The sequence below is a fragment of the Anolis carolinensis genome, chromosome 5 (genome assembly GCF_035594765.1).
Source record: "Anolis carolinensis isolate JA03-04 chromosome 5, rAnoCar3.1.pri, whole genome shotgun sequence".
Lineage (NCBI taxonomy): Eukaryota > Metazoa > Chordata > Lepidosauria > Squamata > Dactyloidae > Anolis > Anolis carolinensis.
In genome coordinates this window covers 68433462-68453249 of record NC_085845.1, presented here as the reverse complement: position 1 = coordinate 68453249, position 19788 = coordinate 68433462, and the positions used below count along the sequence as shown (strand labels likewise).

Below are 19788 nucleotides of genomic sequence, written 5' to 3'. Positions count from 1 at the left end.
GAGCTTGTCCTTTCCCAGCTCACTGCTTCTCCTTTCGAACCCTTGGCCTCGACCGACCTACGTCTCCTTTCCTGGAAAGTTGCCTTCTTGGTGGCCATAACCTCAGCGCGCAGACCCTCGGAGCTGGCGGCCCTTCGGGTTGATGAACCCTACCTCCGTTTTCATCACGACCGCGCCGTTCTCCGTCCGGACATCACCTTCCTCCCCAAGGTGGTCTCGGCCTTTCACCTTAACCAGGACATTGTCCTTCCCGCCTTCTTCCCGGACCCCTCGTCTTCCCTCGAGCGGAGACTGCACCTCCTTGATGTGCGTAGAGCACTTCTTTTCTACCGGGACCGTACTAAGGACATTCGAAAGACCCCAAAACTTTTTGTGGCCCATGCCCCAGATAAACTGGGCAATCCTATTTCTTCTCAAAGACTCTCACACTGGATTGCTCAGGCCATTGAACTGGCCTATGAACTAGCCAAACGGCCTCCCCCCCCGTCGGTTCGCCCGCGTTCGACAAGAGGTCTCTCCACGTCGACTGCCTTTCTAAGGGGCATTCCACTAGACTCTATTTGCAGAGCAGCAATCTGGTCCAACCCCCTTACATTTGTGTCTCACTATAGGGTAGACCAAAGGACTTTAAAGGACTCAGCCTTTGCTAGAGCAGTTTTATCCTCATGCTTGTCCTAAACCTTCTGCTCTTACGACTTCTCTATGGCTACCCCTTCTTCTCAGGTGCCTCTCTTCATTGTTTTTTCTCCTGTTCAGTACATGTTTGCACTGTTCTCTGACAATTTGTGCCTTATTGTTACTACCTTCTCCCTTGGAGAATGATGTTCCTGCCTACACATGTGCTCTTACAAGGGTTATATCATGCCTTACCGGTCTGTTCTCGGTATTTGGTGTGTATTGATGCAATACCTTATTGGGTCCTCGGACCATGGTTTTTTCATGTTTTTTCATGTTTTTCATGTCTAATAAACATATGTTTGGACAGTTTCTCGTTGTCAGGGTTTGCTTAGCCCGCCTCCGAGACTTAAGCTTGCTAGTCTCCATTAGTGTGCATTCACAGAGTACACGAAGAAAAAGGACAGGTTGCTTACCTGTAACCATGTTTCTTCGAGTGTACTCTGTGAATTCACACAAGCCCGCCCTTCCTTCCCCTCTGGCAAACCCTCTTCCTTTCTCGTTGCCTTAGCGGCGTAGGAACTGAGGAGGACACGCCGAGGGCTGCCTTATATGCCCTCCGGGGACGGAGGGGCGTGGCTACCGCCAAAATTTAAACTTCAGCTTGGGAAGAGTTTCCGTTGGGACCTGCGCAGGCGCAGCCTCTCCATTAGTGTGAATTCACAGAGTACACTCGAAGAAACATGGTTACAGGTAAGCAACCTGTCCTTACTGGTTACACTAGTAACATATTACATTCAAACTAATTTTCTAGCTCTTTACACATTGTTGAAAGCTTGTGAATGTATTCAAGCTGTGCTTCGGTATACTGAAGATTACATGCAGAATGTTTTGTTTGAGTTCGTTGTTTTTTGTGTTGGTCTTAGGGTTTACCATATTTACTCGAATGTAATGCACACCTTTTGGGCCAAATTACATCAAGAAAATTAGGGTATGCATTAGATTAAATGGCACATTAGATTCAAGCAAGTCTTCCTGTCATTCTGCACTAGGTTTTCCAAACTGCTGGGCAGTGTCATGGACCTAGGCCCCTTTGTAGCCAATTAGATCCTAAGATCTGAGTGACAGCGACCAATATTTATTTTTTTATTTATTTATTTAAAATCTCAGGGAGACTCAGGGCTGTTTCCAGCGGAAGTAACAAAATGGCAAACATTCAATACCGAACACAAACAAATAAATCAAAACAGTGGACTTTTTTCGTGTCAGGAGCAACTTGAGAGACTGCAAGTCGCTTCTAGTGTGAGTGAATTGGCCGTTTTCAAGATGTTGCCCAGGGGACACCTGGATATTTTACCATCCTGTAGGAGGATTCTCTCATGTCCACGCATGAGTTGGAGCAGATGGGAGCTTCCGCCGCTCCCCAGATTTGAATCACCAACCTTTTGGTCAGCAGTCCTGCTGGCGCAAGGGTTTACCCATTGCACTCCCAGGGGTTCCAAAACAGTGAATAAAACAATCTTAATATAAAATTATAAAACAACCAAAGAATAAACCAAGAATTAAACATAAATAGATATAGCATAGAACATCACACACATTTACAACATAATAAACTCTTGAACGTTAGGCAAAAAGACATTAAAAGCCAAGATGGTTTCCAACATCCAGTGAGCAGAGGTAGGTGTCCAATATGCCTAGGCGAGGATATATAGAGAGAGATGTACTAGTCCTCCTCCTCTCCATAAACTAAAGTGCATAAATTGGTTTTTAAAAGCTTTTTAAAGGAGAGGAGAGGAGTCCATTTTTTGTTCTTTAGGCAAGGAGTTCCAGAGTCGGGGAGTGATCATGGAGAAGGTCCCATCTCTCGTTCCCACCAGCCGTGCTTGAGACAGGGATGGGACTGAGAGCAAGGCCACCTCGCTGACCTCAGTGCTCATGCTGGTTTGTGTGCAGAGATGCAGTGTTTCAAAGATTCTGGGCCCGAACCATTTAGGGCTTTATAGGTAATATAGGTAAGAATGCTGTGCTGGCCCTTCTTCAGCTATTAGGGAGCCTCTATGAATTTCCTCCCTTGCACGGATTGCAGAGTGGTTGAAGACCTCCGAACAACGCCTCTATTTAAAGGGGACAGAGCCACAACCTGCTTCTCAGGTGGGCTGAGGAGCCCAGAGCTGTGTTATAACAATGGCTGTTGTCACTACAGCAGATTAAGAAGGGAAGTGGGCAAGACTTGGGGGGGGGGGGGAGGCAATGATGACAAACCATCTTTAGGATATGGCTTGAAATCCTTCCCAGAGCCCTTTTCCTCCTGCTCCTCAGCCCATCTAATCACCAAGGATTGTCTCCCCTTTAAATGGAGTATTGCTCAGAAATCCTCAACTGTGTGTGAGAGAGAATGGAATCCATGGAGGCTTCCTATTGGCTGAAAAAGTGCTTACCTGCCCATCATTATTGTAAAGCATGCATCACATTTTCCAGCAATTTTTTAATTGGTTTCGAAGTTCTGAAAATTGAAGTGCACATTAGATTCATGTAAATATACTAGAAAGATGGCATAGATTGTCCTTTCCATTTATGACATAAAATAATGCTTTGTTTTATAAACATAGTGGCATGTTTGTGCCTTGTTTAATCTTGTGCTTTTCACTGCAGGCTATTATTGTAACTGTGCAGCTTTGTTTATGGGCACACATTGTGATATCAGTGTCAACCCATGTGCTTCCAACCCTTGCCTTTATGGTGGCACTTGCATTCCTGTCAACGATGATTTCATGTGCCAGTGCAGAGGGCTGTATACCGGTCAGAGGTATGGCTTCTTTGCTGTCTGTTAAAATGTAACCTTCATCATTACCTCACCAACACCATATATTATGTCTTGTCTGAGTTTGCATGCCTCAAAGGGGAGAAAAGAAGTAATGCACGTTCATATGGGTGGATAAACATATATAGGCTTTCACATGTGCATGTGCTCATACACTAGCCAATTCTCTTTTTTCCTGGGAGGAAAAGATACAAGCATCTCCCAAGAAGGAAAATAGTATCTCCCATCTACCTTTTCTCCCAGTAATCCTAACGCACATCGCTCCTCCCCTGCTTCAATTGTCTGTGAGAAAAGGGCAGTGTGTACAAAACTGAGAAGATGTTCTGCAGTTTTTATTATTCAGAAGGTAACTGACAATATATTCTCTTTTCCTAGGTGTCAGATTGGTCCATATTGCAAAGACAACCCATGCAAAAACAGTGGCAAGTGTATTGATAGCTTAGATGGACCTGTTTGTGAATGCGAGGCAGGTTTCCGTGGAGAAAGGTTGGTAATTTTGTAAGCTTCATTTTTATACCACACAGATTATATAAGTGAGTTAAAATAAGTCTCTGAAAGGGTGGAAGTGGTCAAGATAATTCCCCCTATACTTCTTTAAAATAATATTTTGAAACAATGGCTTCAAATTATAGGAAAGGAGATTCCACCTGAACATCAGGAAAAACTTCCTAATTGTGAGAGCTGATCAGCAGGGGAACTCTCTGCCCCAGAGTGTGGTGGAGACTCCTTCTTTGGAAGCTTTTGAACAGAGGCTGGATGGCCATCAGTCGGGGGTACTTTGAATGCGATTTTCCTGCTCCTTGGCAAGGGGTTGGACTGGATGGCTCACAAGGTTTCTTCCAACTTTATGATTCTATGAAACCATTTTGACTACGAAAGTGTTTCTGAGATTATGTTTGCATAGAATTCTTCACAGCAATGGTCAGTGGTATTTACTATCTCTTCAGTCAGTAGAAGCTGTGGCAAGCTGATTTTGACTACTGAGGGGGAAAAGATTCTTTCTTCATTATTTAATGCAACTGATAACAAGTATGTATTATAAGCTATGCTGGATCAGATCAAAGGTCTATCTAGTCAAGCATTCTCATAATGACCAGTTGCTTGTGCATAAAGTCCACAAGCAAGACTGGAGTACAAATTGCACTTTCTACCTTGCAAATCTTCCCTACAAGGGGTACAAATGCATGCTTCCTGATACTATAAGGACAACGAAGCGACAGCCATGAGTATTTTTAGTGTCTTCCTGCTAATTAGAAAAACTCATTTGGGAATATCCAACATAGTTTCATAATTAGGTAATAGTTTCAAAATTAGGTACAACTAAAAAAGCATCATTTCACAGATGGTTACAGATTGTCTTCTACTTTGAACTGTACCAGAAACTTGAGTGTTCAGAAGTAGGTTTTTTAAAAAATAGAACACACTGGGAGATAACTAAACAATAATTAGCTCTCCTTAAAAGTATCTCTTTCATTTCTCTTCAGAAAGGGGATTTGCGTTGTGATATTCTGTATTCCATGTGGAAAAACAGAATAATTGTTACATTTGTTCTATTTTTGTATAATTTATACTTAGGATTTTCACAAGATGTGACTTTCAAATATGCAAAGCGAGAAGTCTGTGCCTCGATTGGGGTTTTGGTGTGCTTTCTACTGCTGAGTGTTGTCCTAAGGACACTTCCCAGATTTGGAAGTTTTTCGCATGCTCTCTTATCATTTTCTTATGTTATCATTATCTTATCATTGGATGTGGATATCCTTGGAGATGTGGATTATTCAGAGCTACAACTAACGTGAGGCCTGAAGCAACTCTGTTCTTCATCTGTAAAAATGTGACATGGAGTAGATTCATAACTTACTCCAAAATGAATAAGCTCTCCTCTGAGAGCAAGCATGTGGAGTGTGCACTCTACCACCATAGCAGTTGCAAGAACAATGAGAGTTTCAGTCCAACAGGACCTGAAAGGACCACATGTTATTCATTCACTTCCTCCTTGGTGGTGATGGCAGTAACTGCCACTGTCACATGGGAATCAACAAAATTGCCCCCCAAACAATGATGATGATGATGATGATGATGATGTTATTTACCTCTCCTTACAGCTTGAAGTGGCGTACAACACAATTAAAACACATTATTATCAAGCACATATATTTAAATATGTAGTACAGTGATTAAAATATAATACAAATAAAATTTAAAATTCAAAGTTTAAAATTTACTGGGTGTGTATCAGAAGAGATACATCTTGAATTCTGACAGCAAATTTGGCTGTCAAATCTATTCCAGCGGGTCATTCTACAGTCCTGTGGCAGTAGATGAAAACATCCTCTTGGTAACAGCTGCCACTTGGATCCTGCCTGGTAAATATTGCCCAGAGGACCTAAGTATACAGGGTGGATTGTACCGGATGAGGCAGTCCTGTAGGTAACCTGAAACCAAGCCATGTAGTGCTTTAAAGATCATAACCAGCACTATACTTTGGCCAGAAACTAATTGGAAGCCAATTGATTGATTTCTCTTTTAACACTACGACCTCTGCTGCTTGGATTATTATAATGGTTTCTTTATATTGATTGCAATTAATATTTTGCAAAGTGGAAGACTTTGGGCTTTTTTTTGTGTCTTTGCAGACAACCAATCTCTCACACCAGAAGCAACTTTTGGGCTGAAAAGATAAAATAAACAAAAGATTTGCTGCTTCTCTCCTCATTCAAAAGAAAATAATGTATCACCCAGCTGTGCTAAATAATGCATTAGCAACATTAGTGATTAACATTAGTGATTAACATTTGCTGTCTTGACATTACCACTTTTCATCAGCATTCATTATCTTCTTAAACTTGATTACTATAACGTAATTAAAAGTGTTTCATGTAAATTTGCCTTTTGTACATATTAATAATAATGATTGGCTTAAAATCTGATGCTGTTAGCATAAAAGATGCACACTACCTGTCTGATTCCATAATGTGTATTATCTCAGATCTTATATTAGCAATATAAAGCTATCATTATTACTAGTAGTTGTTGTACTAATACCACTACTATCGGGACTAACCTGTCACAGAAGAAGCATGCCAAAGATGAATAGGGCTGAAGTTGTCAGTTGACAGGAACACACTTAAAATAGATGGCACCATTTATCTCTCTCCCCCTTCCCTCCTTCCTCATGTCCTCCAGTACAAGCAGTCCTCCAGTTACAAATATCTGTCTTACAAATGACATAGTTAAGAATGGAGGTGTGACAACAGGAAGTGAGATAAATCTACCCCTCGGAAGGGATATTCACTTCTGAAAGAGTCATCCTGGGGAAAAGGTGTCTCCACGAAAACTTTATCACCAATCCTTCTTTCCACAACAAGCCAAATTTTTCAAAGTCCAATTATCACAAGGACAGAAAATGAGGTGGAATCTTCTGAACAGGGGCACAAATAGTAAAACAATCACAATAGTAGTATTAACCCTCTCCTATGCTATCCAAAGCTAAAAGATATATATTTTTGGCTGGAGTTAGACTTAAAAAATGTACCTGTTCCAACTTATGAACAAATTCAATTTAAAAACAAACCTACAGACAGACCCTATCATGTTCGTAACTTGGGGGCTGCTTGTGCTTTTAATATTTCCTTCTCTCCCCCTCTTCCTCCTTACCTAGTGAGATGGTGATGAGGAGAAAGATTGCTCTTGGAGTAGTCTGAACAAATCACGGGCAGATGACTTTTAATCTTAAGGGCTACTGAAGATCAGGAAAGGCTTTATGTAGAACTCCAGCCAAAGGTTGCTTGCTCTTGAGCTATAGTCACATATAATTCACTTGGTGATTGTAGATCCATCATGCTCTCTTACTCTTCTCTTGTTGGGAGACTTGGGCTAAATCTTGTTGTAATTTTATTGGTATCTGTTAATAATAATAATAATTTATTTGTTTGACCAGTCATATGACCATTTCAAAGTGTCTAATTCTTGTTGTTAATCCTGACTAGAATAAATCCATTGAAATCATTGGGATTTACCTATATGTTGACTCACTGAGCCTACTCTGGTTGGAACTAAGCAACCAGATGCTAGTCAATGTCTTATTTCTTGAAGCCTCTAGAAAAAGTGCCAGATAAATACACAGAAGAGTCCTGCTTATGTAACCTTCACTTACCCAACGTTCTATATTATCCAACAGTCTTCCTTTTAGTAGTCAATGTTTTTGTACTCAATGTTTTCAATACATTGCGATGTTTTGGTACTAAATTAGCAAATACAGTAATTACTACATAACATTACCATGTATTGAACTGATTTTTCTGTCAGTTTGTTGTAAAACATGATGTTTTGGTGCTTAATTTGTAAAATCATTACATAATTTGATGTTTAATAGGCTTTTCCTTAATCCCTTCTTCTTATCCAACATTTTTGCTTACCCAGCGTTGTGCTGACCCATTTATGTTGGATAGGAAAGACTACTGTACATGCAAGAAAAATGAAATAATTGATAAGAGATGATTACCAAATTAAAATTCATTTTCCTTTTTTCCCCAAAAAACAATCTGTGTTATTTGTCCATTCTATTTATTTATAAATGTCTGACTGTGAAATATGTCAGTATCACTGTTCTTCATTCCTTAATTGCTTTTTACAGATGCTTGACTGATATCGACGAGTGTGTGGAGAACCCATGTCTGAATGGTGCTCTCTGTGAGAACACATATGGTGCCTATCACTGTAACTGCAGCCATGGATTTGGAGGGAAGCACTGTGCTGATGTTCTTAACAAATACGTTTCAACCTCGTGGAACATTAGCTTAGCAGAAGTCATTGGCATCATCATCTTCATAGTGGGAGTCTTCATACTGGTTGGAATCTTTGTTTTCTGCCGCCAAGTAATCAGGAGAAAGAAGAAAAGCCAGCCGGAACCTGAGGACAAGCATCTAGGGGCAACAACAGCATTCTTGCAAAGACCATACTTTGATTCAAAACTAAATAAGAACATTTATTCTGACATTCCACCTCAGGTGCCTGTTCGTCCTATTTCATATACTCCAAGCATTCCAAGTGATTCAAGGAACAACTTGGACAGGAATTCCTTTGAGGGATCCACTATTCCAGAGCACCCAGAGTTTACTACTTTTAATCCAGATTCTGGACACGGCCACAGGAAAGCAGTGGCTGTCTGCAGTGTAGCCCCTAATTTGCCTCCCCCGCCTCCATCCAATTCACCCTCCGACAGCGACTCGATACAGAAGCCCAGCTGGGACTTTGACTACGACAGTAAGCTGCTATCTCTTTTTTGTATTGGAGATACAAGATAGTGTGGATCTCTCGGTGTAAAATAAGAAGCCATTACTTGTCATTTTGAACTCAAGTGAAACATCAAATTAATACATGGAAAAATTCAGTATATGAATGGCTCCTAAGGCCCTGGGAATGTCCAAAGTGCAAGACATGGGCATGAAAACATTCTAGATTCACTCATCTCAATGTCTGGAATAGAAGTTTTAACAATTTATGTTGAGCCCCTGGTGGCGCAGCGGGTTAAACCGCTGAGTTGCTGAACTTGCTGACCGAGAGGGTGACAATTCAAATCCAGAGAGCGAAGTGAGCTCCCACTGTTAGCCCCAACTTCTACCAACCTAGCAGTTCAAAAACATGCAAATGTGAGTAGATCAATCGGTACCACTCCAGTGGGAAGATCACTGCACTCCATGCAGTCATACCAGCCACATGATGGTGTCTATGGACAACACCGTCTCTTCAGCTTAAAAATTGAGATGAGCACCAACCCCCAGAGGTGGACACGACTAGACTTAATATCGTGGGGGAAACTTTACCTTACCTATATTGATTACCAAAGATAAGCATGCTGGTCTTTGATTCTGGCTTTGGCAGGATAGGATACACGTCATAAATGTTAAATTTTTGGAAGAAGTATCATAATGTTTGGGACAGGAGGAATGTGTATCATAAGGTTAAAGATGTGTGTGAGGGGAGAATATAATAGCATCTTTAAAATTAGCATATTATATTTGGTATGGGTGTTTATGGACTGCTGAATTGCCTTAGATTTGGAGAATTTAGCCTCACCTGGCACATATTTATGCATATGCTAGTGTTGGTGAAGAATGTGGGGAATGCAAAAATGCATTGATGTTTCTTATATTCACCATATGTTTTCAATGAGGTTAAGGAACTCCCTTTCCTGGGTTATATATTGAGGTTTCACATCAAAAGAAAATAAAAATGAATCTCTGTTATTACACTGTAAAGGTGATGGGAGAGTCAGTTCAGGTTCAGATATTGAAGTCATCTGTCACTCTCTGAAGACGAGTGGCACAGGAGTCAAAATAAAGCCTATCTCTTTTCTGATAGTCTTATTCATTTTACTACTATTAGTAAAGGTAAAGGTTTTCCCTTGACATTAAGTCCAGTCATGTCCATCTCTGGGGGTTGGTGTTTATCTCAATTTCTAAGCCAAAGAGCCGGTGTTGTCTGTGGACACTTCCAAGGTCATGTGGCTGGCATGACTGCATGAAACACCATTACCTTCCGGCCGGAGTAGTACCTATTGATCTACTCACATTTGTATGTTTTTGAACTGCTAGGTTGGCAGAAGCTGGAGCTAACAGCTTGAGCCTACTCTGCTCCCCGGATTCAAACTGGTGACCTTTCGGTCAACAAGTTCAGCAGCTCAGTGGTTTAACCCACTGCACCATCGGGGGCTACTATTACTATTACTGTACTACCACTGCTATTTCTTTTTTCTCCTTCTTTTTAGCTAAAGTTGTAGATCTGGATTCCTGTCTCTCAAAGAAGCCCTTGGAAGAGAAGGTTTCCCAGCCATATAGTGCTAGAGAGAGCATGTCTGAAGTCCAGTCCCTTAGCTCATTCCAGTCAGAATCATGTGATGATAACGGTAGGTCGAAAACAAATTGATGTTGCTCTGTTTCCTAGTTTATTGTCACCAAAATATTGGAGTCTTAATGCTCATACTACCTCTATAAAAATACATATTTTGGATGAAAACACAAGGTTGTAAACGTCATAGGCCGGCTCCCGAAATCATTTAAACACTCACTGTTAAATTTAATATGGGATGTGAATTATATTTTATATTGTAATATTCATTTGTAAAATAGTTGCAATGGGTTATAAGTATTGGAATGTTAGTGGGGCTTTAAAATGTCTAAAATTGGATTACAGCTTTATTTGTTTCCTCTTTTTTCCCCCTTGCTGCTGCCTCAGCTCCCATATGGATCAGAGCAGTACTGAGTGAAAGCAGAGTATGAGGGACTTGCTTGTAAGTCTGATTATATTAGTAATGAAGGAAGTTTGTCCAACAGGGCTTTGGTTATAACTGTGTTGCCTAGCTTACACCACAATAAGGAAGAAGTGTATGCCAGATCTCTATAAGAAAGACATTATGAGCCGTGGTGATGCAATGGGTTAAACCCTTTGTGCCGGATGAACTGCTGACCTGAAGGTTGGGTTGCTGACCTGAAGGTTGCCGGTTTGAATCTGCGAGACTGGGTGAGCTCCTGTCTGTCAGCTCTAACTTGCAGGGACATGAGAGAAGCCTCCCAGCAACACATCCGGGCGTCCCCTGGGCAATGTCTCTGTAGATGTCCAATTCTCTCACACTAGAAGCAACTTGCAGCATCGTCTCAAGTCGCTTCTGACACGATTTTTACAAAGGAAGACATTCCCATATCAGTAAAAGGGAAACATTCTAAAATTGGCTCTGACCCTTCAAAAATACTCTGGAATTTGCTTTTTGACATTCATTAGGTTATTATTCCACTAGAATTGCTGCAAGGCCTACATTTTTCCTTTTTGTTTATAACATCTAGGAAAACAATTGATGGCCATTTAAAAGCACACAGTGTTTATTATAAGATGTCCTGTCTGCCGATATTATTGTTTGTGGTACCCACTTTACACTTCCTTTTATTAAATAACAAAAAAAAAGACAGTTTTACCAATCACCAGCACTTTCAGTGAAGTTTGTGCCGTGTGTATGTGTGTGTATGTATTAGTAGGTTTTAGTACATGGTGAAAGGAACTTTCTTTTGTTTAAAAAGAGGCTGTAGAATAGAATTGTGTGTTTTGAAACACGTTTGACATAAACTGGTATGTTTACTTCTCGTTAGCTAGTTGCAATTTCCAAATTGGTCAGTGCGATACAGTGGGACAAATATGATAAATGTCTTTTGAAAATTGTAGGTACATTTTTATGTAGTCCTAAACATATACTTACCTGAGCAGCATCTTTGCTTAGCTAATGTAATTGTTTTGAACTGGAGAAATGTAGCCAATCATTTGGCTCTTTCACAGCACTCTCCCTTCACCACAGCTTGGCTTTCCTACTGTCAGTATCTTGTCAATCTGTGTCACTTACGTATCCCTTTTCAACTTCTTTGATTATATACCTTTACATACCACCCTTCATTAGCGCCAGCTTATGTGTGAAATTGTGTTTCATTGTCCTATTTGCTGTGTTTCTTACTTCCACCTACCCTCCCCATCTCTTTCTATTTTCGCACAATCTCAGCTACACTTGTCAGCAGTTCGAATCTGGGGAGCGGGGTGAGCTCCTGTCTGTCAGCTCTAGTTCCCCATGCAGGGACATGAGAGAAGTTTCCCACAGGATGATAAAACATCAAACATCTGGGCGTCCCCTGGGCAATGTCCTTGCAGATGGCCAATTCTCTCACACCAGAAGTGACTTGCGGTTTCTCAAATTGCTCGTGACACACACAAAAAGCTATACTTGTAAAAGAAAATAGCCTCAGCTGCATCTTCAAAGTAATAATAATAATATAATATACTTTATTTATATTCTGCTCTATCTCCCCAAGGGAATTCAGAACGGATTACAGGTACAGTAGAGTCTCACTTATCCAACGTTCTGGATGATCCAACGCATTTTTGTAGTCAATGTTTTCAATACATCGTGATATTTTGGTGCTAAATTCATAAATACAGTAATTACTACATAACATTACTGCGTATTGAACTACCTTTTCTGTCAAATTTGTTGTGGAACATGATGTTTTGGTGCTTAATTTGTAAAATCATAACCTAATTTGATGTTTAATAGGCTTTTCCTTAATCCCTCCTTATTATCCAACATATTTGCTTATCCAACATTCTGCCGGCCCGTTTATGTTGGATAAGTGAGACTCTACTGTATATATATGGCAAACATTAAATGCTGTTATACAATTGACAGAGATGGACAGTACACAAACAGAGGCAAGGCTTGCCTCTTTTTCCATTTCTGGCATCTGGAGACTGTGCTGGACTCGGCCATGGGAATATGCTGTTGTTTTATTTTTCCACGCCAAGGAGCCTATCATCCATGGATGCCTTCCTAATCAAATTGCTGGCATGTGTTTCAGGGGCGCCTTTTACGTCCTCACCAAAGTGGTACCCGTTTATCTACTCACATTGCTGTTTTCGAATTGTTAGGTTAGCAGAAACTAGGGGTGTTGGTGGGAGCTCGTCCCAGCCTGCAGCTTGAACAGCCAGCCTGGTCAGCAAGATCTTCGTAGCTGGCAGTTTAACCCACTGTGCTAGCCGCAGCCCCCAATTCCTCTTTTTCCTATACCGAGAGCTTGGAAACACTCCTTTTTTTAGGAGGGAAGGGGGCTACAATTCCCATGTTGCAGCCATTTTGGTTGGGGGAGGGGGATATGAGACTTGTATTCCAAAAGGTAACTTCCAAGCTCTACAGTACCTAATAGTTTTTTTAATAAAAACATCCTTCTCCTATCCTTTTCTCATATCCCAGTATCTCAACTCACTGCTCTGCTTTGCATGCTTCCTTTTTAGCACTCTTATCAATAACAACCATGTCCATCTTATCCTTGGCCTTGCTTGCAAAGAAGTTATTTTATTTGCCAGTATATATTTTTCAGTCGCTTTTAAACATTAAGACTATTTGTGAACATCCCATAGCTGAAACTCTGGGGGATCGTATGTACATTAGCATGGACATTAAGGAGACATGCATTCCCAAACCATACTCTATTAACAGAGTTACAGCTTCCAATATCAACAGTTTGATCTTTTAACCCAAGATCCTTTACAAATCAGTTTTTTGTATCATTTGACCTGAAAATGATCCCTGCAAATATGGCTGATAGCTAACCCACATTTTCAGTTTTGTGCAACAATAACATGTTTGTGTGGTGAGGAGGCATGCTCATTCAAGCAGCCAATAAAAGAGGATGACTAGGCACTTAATGAAGACATTTAATCTAGGTTGCCTTTCATAATTGACACTCTGCACATTTCCATTGCATCTGTTTATGTGCCTTCAAATCATCTGTCAGCTTATGCTGGCCCCTTCAATTTCATAGGGTTATTGAAGGCTTTTATGGCCAGAAACACTGGGTTGCTGTGAGTTTTCCAAGCTGTATGACCATGTTCCAGAAGCATTCTCGCCTGATGTTTCGCCCACATCTATGGCAGGCATCCTCAGAGGTGTGAGGTCTGTTGGAAACTAGGCAAGTGGGGTTTATATATCTGGGGAATATGCAGGGTGGGAGAAAGAACTCTTGTTTGTTGGAGACAAGTGTGAATGTTGCAGTTGATCACCTTGATTAGCATTTAATGGCCTTGCTGATTCAAAGCCTGGTTGCTTCCTACCTGAGGGAACATTCACACTTGCCTCAAACAGACAAAGTTCTTTCTCCCAACCTGGACTTTCCACAGATATATATAAACCCTACTTCCCTAGTTTCCAACAGACCTCGCACCTCTGAAAATGCCTGCCATAGATGTGGGCAAAATGTCAGGAGAAAATGCTTCTGGAACATGACCATACAGCCTGGAAAACGCACAGCAACCCAATTTCATAGGGGTTTCTTAGGCAAGGAAACTTCAGAAATCGCATTTCCAGTTTCTTCCTTGTCTAAAATATAGCCTATAGCCCTTGGTTTTCTTTGGCAGTCTCCCATCCAGGTAATGTCAAGGCCTGACTTTGCTTAGTATCCCTTCCCAGGTACTAAAGTATGAATGTCCCTAAAATGTATGTGCATGTTCATTTTTGCAATCCATTTCTGCTTCTAATGACTAAACAGTGCCTGGATCTAGCTGCCGGTGTACAGAATACATATTATTGCCAGCTGAAATGTATTCAGGTATTACACTTATTCATAATTGCTTGAGGATTTGTAAGCATTATGTTAGTGGTTATTGATACATGTTATGTGCTGTCTGAAACTGCTGCTAATAATAGGTTTCTTTCTTTGATTTGTTCCTTCTGTACTTTTTACAAGCTTCCCTAGTGACTGTAATACACCTTGTCAATGCTGTTGTTGACTCGGTGGGAAAAGAAGGTATATAGTTTTCACTTTTCTTTACTGCCTTGGCAGAACATTGCATGTGTTTGTTTTGTAATAGATTAATGAATCGGTGTTAATGAAAGGTGATCCCATATATATTACTATTACTATTTTACGTCAGATGTGTCCTCATTTACTGAGTGAATTATGTAGTTATAAATGTAGATGTCTGAACATATACCTATATTGTTCTTACCTGATTTCCAAAAAAGTTAAGAGGCATATTTTTGCACATATGTGCACGAGGACATGTGCACATATGCACACAAGGATCAAGTAGCATTATATTATGATGTGTTCACAGCCACATTGAACACAGCTTAGAACAGACGTGATAAACTTGTGGTCTTCCGGATGTTTCAGACTCTCAGTTCCTATAAGCCTTAGCCAGTTTGTCCAATGGTTAGGGATTCTGGGAGCTGAAGTCCAAAACACCTGGAGGACCAAACATTTGACACCACTGGCTTAGAAGAAACATGTTGCATGAGCTCCACTGAAATGAATGGCATTTGATATAAAGCCATGCTACAGTGAGATTTGGGTTGGAGGGGCTTTTGCAGTAAAAGACTGTTAAAGGATTTCTTCTAGCACTTTTTTATATACTGTATATACTTGAGTATAAGCCGACCCAAATATAAATCGAGGCATCTAATTTTACCATAAAAAACTGGAAAAACTTATTGACTAGGGTATAAGCCGAGTATGGGAAATGCAGCAGCTATTGGTAAATTTCAAAAATAAAAATAGATACCAATAAAATTACATTTATTGGGGCATCAGTAGGTTAAATACTTTTGAATATTTACATAAAACTGTAATTTAAGTTAAGACTGTTCAACTCTGATTAAATCATTATTCTAACCTTCAATGTAAATGTGCTTACATATCCTTCCAATAATAATAGAGTAAAATAATAAATGTAATAATAATAATAACAGTGTAAAATAATAAATGTAATAAAAATAATAATGAATAGATAAATTGATTAATTAAAATAATAAATAGGGGTCGCTGGGTTGATTTCTCCCCAGCCAGGATGATAGGAGGTGGAGCGAGAAACCCACCTTTCCGAAGGCATGCCAAACCATGCTGCCCCCAGCTTAAATATGAACCCACACCCGGTCTGCTACGCCTCTCCTCTGCTCTCCCACAGCAACCCAGGTGGGTCACTGTGAGAGGGGAGAAGAGGAAAACACTCTGCCTGTGTTGTTGCGAGAGGAAATGAGGATCCGCTAGAACCCTCACTTGAGTATAAACCGAGGGGGACTTTTTAAGCCCTAAAAAGGGCTGAAAACTCATATATATATATATAATACAGTAATCATTTTTGTGCATGGCTTAAGAGAACTGCGTATGCACACACCATATGCTCCACCTAAACTGCATATATTTTCAGTTTATCGGGGAACATTTAGGGAGAGGAAAAGCTGGAACCACATCTGTCTAATAAGGAAACCCTGGTTAGGCAAGGTTAGGAATGCATGTCACTCTGTAGGCATGTTCAGCTGAACATTTGCAGATCCTTTTCAAACCTTCTTGTCAACTCTGGGAAATCAGGAGTAGAGGGTAGTGGCAAGGCTAGCTCCCACTGCTCACTCGCCTATAGCAAAGAGTACCAGAATAGGGCTTGTTTGAGACCAGATAGACATTCAGAATACATCAGATAGGCACCAGGTGGCTTGGGAAAAATCATGTCTCTTATAAGTGAACAACCATAATTTATTAAAAAGCCACTTGATAACTGGTGCATATTTCCCCAGTCCCATTCTTTTAACAAATTTCTCGGGAATGTCTGGGAACTTTCATTCAAACCCTCAAAGCCTTCAGTCTGAAGATGAATGAGATAGAGATTGCAAAATAGTCTCTACACTGGGAAGTACAAATATGCAGTGCCCGATTTTTCTGAACTCTGTGAAGAATTGGAATTTCCTTGAATTTTTGAAGACTTGCCAAACCCTACATTCTCAGATGTATTGGACTTCCAGAATCCCCAGCTCTGCAGAACCCACAATGAGGAAGCATGCTTATTTATTTTTATTTATTTACGACATTTCTACCCCACCTTTCTCAACCCCAGAAGGGACCCAAGGCAGCTTTACACGTAGGCAATTGTTTGATGCCTTAACAATGTACAATTAAAAGAAACATTTTAAAATATAATTATAAAATACATTAAAACAATTAAAAATATTTAAAACAATACCTTCACTATCAAATCACGCTATCCATGCTAAACCGTGCTTTAAATTTTGGTAGCCTAGAAACCAGAATGGAAAGAATACTATTCAGTCAAAGATATATAGGAGAAAAGTTGATGAAGCAAACCAGTGCCATACAACTGGCGAAAGATTATTTATGCCTCCTGCAGAGATGGCTAAGTAAATGAATGCAGTTACAGAGCTGGTCTGGCCTGCTGATAAGAGCATGAACTATAAGCTGCCACATCTCTGCTTTAAATTTCACTTCAGCAATTAATTTCCTAGATGAGCACTAATAAAGGTGATGCTAATATGGCTTAATATACAGGATTTATAAAGATTATGGAATGTAATCCTTATGATTACACTTAGAAAACATTACCTAGAAGCATTAGCTATAACTGTGACCTCATTTGACATCTACAAAATAGGAAACAGATCAATATTGTCATCAAATGTGCTTTCCTTGTTACACTAATTGCCAGTTCACCTAGATTTTTGGTACATACCAAGTCTCCACCTTAGTTTCCACCTAGCACAAAATTCTGCTTCTGTGATATATTAAAATAACAGGTACAATAAAAAATGAAAAAGGCTTTTGCGAGGGCAGATATTCATATCTTTCTATCATGTATCTTGTTGCAAAAATCAATCTACGTAGTCACATGAAATAAATGTTGTTTCAATCAAGGTCTTTGCATACAACTGTGTATGTTTGCATTAATAAGTTGGAAGAGACAGCTATCCATTTTGTGGTTGCTTTGTTACAACTGCTTAAAGTCATCATGACTCTGTGGACAACTAGCATCCCTGGATATTTTAAGTGTTTGCAAATGGATAGTAATGCTTAATGTGACAGATGACACAATCTATACATTATCACTGCTCATTTCATTAAAGCCGAACTGGGTAACTGTGACCCTTCAGATGTTGTTACTGCATAATCCCTCAATTTTGACTATTCTTCCTGGGGATGCTGAGAATTATAATTTAGCAACAGTTTAATTGAATGCAACTGTTTCCTAGCATTGTTTTAGAGACAGTGCGTAGTACTCAAAGCAACCTCCATAAGTAGCTGTCTATTCAAGAAGGGATTACTGAATCTGCATTATTCCTTCAAGGTCAAGTAGGATAAAAATTAATGTAGGCAGGGGAGAAGCAGAGGGAAATAACAGTGTGATATACAAAATATGCAATTGTTTCTATTCCACATGGTTATGTTTAATTATAGTTGCAATATAAGGAATTTCATAAACATACATTACAAAAGGGGATGAAGATAGTTCCTATAGAATCTATAGTATAGATCAGGCCTGCACATCCTCTAGGTGTTTTGGACTCCTAGAATTTGTATATTGGACCAGTTGGCTAGGCTTCTGGAGCTGGAGTCCCAAACACCTGGAGGACCACGGGTTGTACAGGCCTGATATAGATTAATAGCAAATTCACAACTTCTGTAACCAGAATTCTTAGATTGACCATACTTTTGAGGGGGAAGGTCTCAGCAAGCAGCAACAAGCATCAAAGCTTACATGATAACCTGCCCCAATCCCCCAAAAGAAAAAGAAAAAAACCTTCTTTGTGCAATGAGTCAGGGGGATATGCAAAAGCCGGCTAGTTAGTAATGAACAGGTGGGTCTTTGAAGAACAGACAGGGCCAAAGTCATAGACGAGAAGGGCAACCCATGCTGACACACAATGCCTTTCATTAAAAACACACACACACACACACACACACACACTTACATCCATCTTTGGGAATAAACCTCTCTCATGCTCTCTCCTATACTTAATATCCTTAAATATCAAACAAAAAGAGATGCTCCCACCATTTGGGTTTAACAAAAAACCTTCTGCTGTTACTAATGTCCTACTTGTCATGCGTAAATTGCTATGCTGATGGAGAGTTTTGAGAGGAGTCCCAGTGTAATGTTAAAACTTGTTTTCTAGTTGTATCCAGTCACCACGTCATGCTGGCTACACACACACTACAGTTCCGTTTGCAAGCAGAGGGCAATAGCTTGAGGGCAGGGGAACTGTCCACAAACCGCTGTGTTATTGGTAAGGTAGCACAGGCCAAATAATAATAATAATAATAATAATAATAATAATAATAATAATAAGATTCGGAAGTTCCACAGTATCTTTGCGTGTTCATTTTCCACGGATCACAAACCAGCAAAGGTCGTGGAAAATGAACACGCAAAGATACTGTGGGACTTCCGAATCCAGACTGACAAAGTTCTGGAACACAACACACCAGACATCACAGTTGTGGAAAAGAACAAGGTTTGGATAATTGATGTTGCCATCCCAGGTGACAGTCGCATTGATGAAAAACAACAGGAAAAACTCAGCCTTTATCAGGACCTCAAGATTGAACTTCAAAGACTCTGGCAGAAACCAGTGCAGGTGGTCCCGGTGGTGATGGGCACACTGGGTGCCGTGCCAAAAGATCTCAGCCGGCATTTGGAAACAATAGACATTGACAAAATTACGATCTGCCAACTGCAAAAGGCCACCCGGCTGGGATCTGCACGCATCATCCGAAAATACATCACACAGTCCTAGACACTTGGGAAGTGTTCGACTTGTGATTTTGTGAAACGAAATCCAGCATATCTATCTTGTTTGCTGTGTCATACAACGTCGTTGTGTCAATAATAATAATAATGCTTTATTTATATCCCGCCCCCTCTCCCCAAGGAGACTTGGGGCAACTTAACAATAAAAAGAACAATATACATAGTATCATTACACTTTCTTCTAAAAGCTCAATCAAAACAAACAGATCAAAAGGGCAAATCACAAC

General features: G+C 40.2%; 1 protein-coding gene across 13 annotated transcripts in view; it reads left to right on the top strand.

Annotated features, from left to right (window-relative positions):
• fat1 (FAT atypical cadherin 1) overlaps window positions 1-19788 on the top strand; it is a 180822-nt gene that overhangs the window by 156511 nt on the left and 4523 nt on the right. For 7 of the 13 annotated variants that reach the window (XM_062981476.1, XM_062981473.1, XM_062981475.1 and 4 more), the window contains 5 exons: window positions 3271-3424; window positions 3815-3925; window positions 8073-8701; window positions 10206-10343; window positions 14713-14772. In XM_062981476.1, the coding sequence (XP_062837546.1) occupies window positions 3271-3424; window positions 3815-3925; window positions 8073-8701; window positions 10206-10343; window positions 14713-14772 (1092 nt within the window). Of the gene's footprint in view, window positions 1-3270; window positions 3425-3814; window positions 3926-8072; window positions 8702-10205; window positions 10344-10672; window positions 10728-14712; window positions 14773-19788 lie in introns of all 13 variants that reach the window. The other 6 variants (XM_062981481.1, XM_062981478.1, XM_062981483.1 and 3 more) reach the window with 3 other exon arrangements.